Below are 5,708 nucleotides of genomic sequence, written 5' to 3'. Positions count from 1 at the left end.
CCCCCCACCCCACCCCGCCAACCATCCGACCCTTAACAGAAGCGAAAGCAGCCTCGTCACTCAATATATAGGTTTCTTTTAATATAAAAAAAGTGCCTATTAAAAATTCCTTCCTAAATACACAAAAAGACCAGTCAAGGGGGAAAGTGAAAGGATCTTGGGCACGGGAGCGGGATCGGGGGGGCGGCCTCGGCCAAAGACATCCCAAAGCACGAGGAGCTCATGTTCTGGACCGATGGATGCTCAGAGCGGGCGCGCTCGGCCCGGCGCGGGGTTCACTGCCGTCGGGTCAGTAACAGACAACACAAGGAGGGGTGTTGGGCGGCTGGGTTGGGGTTTTTTTGTTCTTTTTTTCTTTTTTTTCCTTTTTTTGGGGGGTTTTGTACGGTTTTTTGTTTTTTTTTTTGCACAATCCACAAAAGCTGTACAGAGTTTCCAAATCCTGGAGACGGGAAGGGCATGGGGGTGGGGAGGGGGCGTGGGGAGACAGGGCAGGGGCCGAACTAGTGTCACCCGCACACGCACACGCACACACAGGCACGCACACCCTGAGCTCATCACAGGCGCAGCTGGGGACGCACGGAGGAAGGAATACTGTTGTAGCAAACAAAACGCAGACATCTCCTTCGCCTCGACCCCCCCGGACCCCCTTTCCACGAGCACCCCCCGCCCCTCCAAGAGGCCGTGTTATGCATTTCTTCCCCCTCTTTTTCTCACTGATTTTTGTTGTTTTAATCTTTTTTTTTTTTTCCTTTCTTTTTCTGTGGGGGTCTTTTTTTTTTTTTGTTCTTTTTTTTTCTTTTTTTTTTTAATACAAATCTGGATCTTTGGGTGCGAACTGCCAAAAACAAGGATTCTTCGTCCGGATAAGAAAAATAAAACTAAAATCGTCATCATTGTCGTTTAAAAAAAGGCAACGGAAACCCAATGAACCCATGCTGAATTTGCACATCACAAAACCACAGCAGATGTACAGAATGCAATATACAAGACACGATTTATAATAAAACAGTATATACAATAAATAGGTTATTGTTACTTTTTTTTTTCTCTTTTGTCAATCAATATGTAAATAAATTTTCTCAGTGCATACTGACGGGTTTTTGCTTTGCTCTCCTGCATATTTGCCTCTCTCGGGTTTATTTTATTTTATTTTTTTATTTTTAAATTCATTCTTTATTTGTTGGTTTTGTCTGTTCTCCGTGTGTGTGTGTGTGTGTGTGTGTGTGTGTGTGCGTGCATGTGTGTGTGTGTGGGTGTGTGTGTGGTTCTCTTTTTTCTGAGCTTTTTTTTTTTTTTACATTTTTTTTTCCTTTTCTTCAAAAGTATTTACAATTGCTGGTTTTGTGCAGGAAAAATAATAATAATATTAATAATAACAGAGTCCCTCTGCTTCCGTAGGGAGGAAAGACCCGGGGCAGCTCTGCTTCCGATGAAGGAGGGGTCGGGGCGGGAGGCAGGAGGCGGCGGACGGAGGCGCGGGAGGCGAGGCGCACGCTCTTCTCACCGTTGCAGGGTCTGGACTTGGGTGTTCGTGGAGAAAGACCTCCTTCTCCCCAAGCCCCTCGCCAAAAAAATCCGGTTGCCAAAGGGAGCCGGGGGCCGCGAGAGCGTCCTGCGGTGGTGGCCGGGCTGGGACAGGGTGGGGGTCTCCTCTTGTGTTTGTGAAAGCTGGGGGAGAGAAACGAGAGAGGAAATTAGCACTGCAGATGCACCCCCTCCACCGGCCCATCAGGGCCACGTGCTACCTCGGGCATGGAGGCCAGCGGGACTGAGCCAGCGCCCTCCGATCACCCTTTCAGTTCTGCTCTTGTACAGCGCCTAGCGCGAAGGTGCTCGAGGGACAAGTTTTGCCAAGGTCTTTGCACCTCTTGAGGTGCCGGCAGGAGCCAACCCGGCTGGGCAGCCCGGCGTACTGCCCTGGGTTGAACTCAGCCCTCCTCTTCCCCGCAAAGCTGTCCCTCCGGTCTACTACCCCCTAGCCTAAGGGGGCCCTTCGGAGCACCTTGCCTGCCCGAGAAGGGGTTAAAAAGATATAACCCCCCAATTTCTGATCACCAGCCTCAAACGAGCACTTAACATGCCTCTAATAAGGCCGTTCTGGTATGCTAATTCGATATCGATTGATTGTTAAAGGAGAGCCCCTTCCCGAAACCCAACCAGCCGGGGAGAAATAAACCTGGCACGCAATTAGCACCCGATTACCTGGGCCCTGATGGCACTAACCACATCCTGATTAGAAAGGACGTGCCCTTTGGTGCCCCCGGGGTTCCTGAGCAGGGGGCTGGGGGGAAGGGAGCAGGAGGGGGCTGGGTGCCTGCGCACACCTGGCCCCATCAATTAGGCCCTGTGGGAGGATTAGCAGATGGCTGCAGGGCTTTATCTGTGCAGCCCAGGCTGGCCACATTGCAGAGAGCCAAGGCCAGGGCTGCGGCAGGGGTTGGGGGTTGGCAACACCCCCCCCAAGGCCGCATGGCTAGATGGGGGGGCACAAGCTAGAGATGGGGGGAGCTGTCTGGAAAGGGTGGGAGCTGTGATCTGGAGGACAGGACCTGGAGCGCTGCCCACGGACACAGGCTGGACCCTGCCCTCGCATGTGAGCCCTGCATAGACCCTAAAGCTCCCCTCCGACAGCTCGACCCAGCTCCAAACGGAGCCAACGGGCACCCACGGGGCAGCCAGAGGGGGCTCAAGCCTGGCTCAGATGAGGAGCCGCTCCCCTGACGCCGATGCCGAGGGCAGGGGAGGCAGACCTACGGCCAAAATCCCTTCCCTTCCTCTTGCCCCATCCAGCCCCTGGGAGCCGCCCGAGGCAGGATCTGGCCTTGCAGCTCAGCCGCCAGCACTGAGCCGTGTCCGATGCTCCAGGGAACCGCTGCCAGCACCTCCCGTACGCTGGCCAGCAAGCAGAGGGGATGGAAATCCCCCCAGGCCCTGCTGCTCAGCCAGGATTCCCTGGGGCTCCCAAACAGGGGGCTACGGAGGGGCACCACACAGGCTAATTCACCCAGCCTCTTAGCAAAGCTTAACGAACCCACCCGCCGTGCCACGCTAACAGAGCGGCACAGGCGCAGGTCCGTGCAGCACGCCGGCTTCTAGCTTCTAGCTGTCTGCAGCATCAATTGTGCCCCAGCTACGCTCACAAGGCTCGGCCTCAGGCCCCCCGGGGTGCCAGGGTGTGGAGAGGGGGTCCAGGCTGTCGGCTGGCACGTCCCAAGGCACTGCCACCCTCTGTGCCACTGTCCCACACACCCGCGCGGGGAGAAACAGGGCTGGGGAAAGGGGAGGAAGAGACCGCAGGGACTTACCGGGCAGCGGCCGTGTCGCCGAGATCTGCCGGGGGGCTGTTCCATGACTTTTGGGCTCTCGAAAAAAAACAAAAACAAAAAAAGAAGGGAAAAAACCCCCAAGCAACAAAAATCCCCCTCAAACAAACGGCGAAGCGGAGACAGCAGGGCTCTGGTACCTCCAAGGCGCGGGCAGAGGGACGGGGCCAAGTCCTCCTCGGCCTCCGCAAGGTCTTCGGTTGAGTTCTCAGAGTCGATTGATTCACGGGGGAAAAGCAACCATGCCCCACAAAAAGCCCTGCCCCCCCACCGCTGTCCCCCGCCGCGCGCCGGCGTCCCGTGCCCCCTGGCGCTGGCGGGCGGAGGTGGCTGTCCGATTGTCTTTCTGCTGCAGTCCGTGGGGTGGAAGGTGGGTGGGGTGGGGAGGGAAGACACAGCCTGCTCCGAAAATCACAGCCATGTCGATCGTAGCACGAGTTTGTATTTTTATTATTATTATTTAAAAAAAAAAAAAAAAAAAGCAAAAAACCTCCGGGTTTCCTCTTGCTTCCTTTGCTCTTCTTTGATTTTTTTAATTTTTTTATTTATTTTTAATTTTTAAAATTTTTTTTCCTCTTTTTTTTTAGAAAACAAACAAAGAGTTCTCGGTCTCCTTTAAATACAGAACTTGAAAAGTGTTCCAGAAAAAGTGCTGGCTAAATTAGCTCTGGAAGAGAAGGACAGAAAAGGCCGGGGTGAGAAGGGGCCCAGCGGGCGCTCGCAGGTGGTCTGCGCTGCAACGACCGCCGGTTCCCACGTGCCAGGGTCCCACTGACCCACGGAGACTTGGTGAGAGCCAGTCCCTGCCTCGGAGGGCCAGGGATCACTGGCACGAAGCTGTCTCTCCCCAGCTGGGGTGTATGGGAAGCCTTGCAATCCGAGCTGCGTCACGGGGCCTTCGCGTGAGCAGGCGGGTGACACGAAAGGGTGACCACCTTTGCTTTACAGATGTCTTCACCGCCTCCTGCACCCGGGAGAAGGACAAGCTCCCCCGACCCTGCCCGCTCGCGTGCCCGGAGCGGACCCTGAATGCCTCCCCCAGGCCAGGAGCCCGCGGCAGAGCTGAGAACTGAACCTGGCTGGGCAGGGAGCCTCAACCCCAGCTCCCCTGCGCCCACGGGGACCTGTCCCATTAGAAGAGGCAGGTCTGAAGTTGCCCAGCCTAGAAGCGGCTGCACAAGACCCCAGAGCTAGCAACGGCCCATGAGACCGGTGTCCTTCCCCAGCAGCCCAGGGGCTGGGATTTCTCACGGTCGATACCCCCACGGCAGCTAGGCTTGGAGCTGCCCCGAAGAGCTGATGCACCCGGGGCAGGGCAAGAGGGGACCAGCCTGGCTCTGACCCCTGTGCTCAGACGTCAGGCTGGAAACAGCAGTGACAGCTGCCAGCGTGGGCACAGCTACCCACCTCCCCTAGCCTGCCCTGAGCCCCGGCTCTCCCATGCCGCCCACGGCACCTACCCTGTAACAAAACCTCGTTGTCCGGTTGGCACTTCAGATGACACTACAAGGAGGTGACCGTAAAAGTGTCCTCGGGGTGCTGCTCGACCATGGGCCCCAGAAACCCGCTCTTCTGGGCGGAGGCCATGCCCGGGTGGCCCTGGGGCGGAAAGCTGGGGTACCTGTAGTTGTCCTGCAGCTGCAGCATAGAGTCTCTTGGGACTGGGGAGATATTCAAGTCATTCATCAAGGGGCAGGCATAGGCCCCTCGGTGGTGGGCCCTGGCCATCTCGAGGGTCTCCTTCTCGCCCTTGGAGGCGGCGGCGGTGCTGGGGCTGGTCAGGTGGGGGTTGAGGCAGGAGGGGTCCGTTCTCCCCATGAAGTCCACCAGCATGCTGGCCCCTGTCTTGTTGTCGTAGGGCGGGCTGCGGGTGCTGGAGTTGGGAGAGTACCAGTAGCTGGGGTTTTTGCAGCTGGGGGAGTCGTAGTGGGGCTGAGGCATGGGTAGGTCCCGGCAAGCCATGTGCGCGGCGGCATGGGGCAGGCCGCTGCCCGCCATGCCGTGCTTGAGGGAGTCGCAGGCCGGCAGCTTGCGGAGGTCACCCGGCCGCAGGTCGTCCTTGAAGGCCAGGGTCGGGGAGCAGTTGGGCGAGAAGGCTTTCTGCAAGCTGGCGTCGAATACGGTCTGCGGGGCCGGGGCCGCCAGCTGGTGCGGCAGGGTGGGGAAGTGTTTGCTCTCCAGGTCCGTCTGGCCCAGGCCGGGCGAGTCGCTCTGGAAGCCTTGCACGAAGGTCCCGTCGGACGGGGTGGAGGGGTTCATGGAGTAGGGCCCGGCGAAGTCGCACGGGTCTCTCTCGCTGACGCTGAAGCCCCGGGACTGCGAGGGGAGGGGGGACATGCTGCTGTCGCCGCTGTAGTAGTCCAGCCCCAGGTCCGTGCTGTC

General features: G+C 57.6%; 1 protein-coding gene across 1 annotated transcript in view; it reads right to left on the bottom strand.

The window, feature by feature from the left end:
- Positions 1-978: 978 nt before the first annotated feature.
- AHDC1 (AT-hook DNA binding motif containing 1) overlaps positions 979-5,708 on the bottom strand; it is a 37,195-nt gene continuing 32,465 nt past the window's right edge. Inside the window, exons 7-9 of the mRNA XM_025198625.1 lie at positions 4,787-5,708; positions 3,309-3,993; positions 979-1,671 (exon numbers count right to left, since the gene is read on the bottom strand). The exon at positions 4,787-5,708 is cut by the window's right edge and continues 793 nt beyond it. Coding sequence (XP_025054410.1) covers positions 4,830-5,708 — 879 coding nt within the window. The 3' untranslated portion in view covers positions 979-1,671; positions 3,309-3,993; positions 4,787-4,829. The remainder of the gene's footprint in view (positions 1,672-3,308; positions 3,994-4,786) is intronic.

Source organism: Alligator sinensis, unplaced genomic scaffold (genome assembly GCF_000455745.1).
Source record: "Alligator sinensis unplaced genomic scaffold, ASM45574v1 scaffold337_1, whole genome shotgun sequence".
Classification (NCBI taxonomy): Eukaryota; Metazoa; Chordata; order Crocodylia; family Alligatoridae; genus Alligator; species Alligator sinensis.
This window is presented reverse-complemented; position numbering and strand designations above follow the sequence as displayed.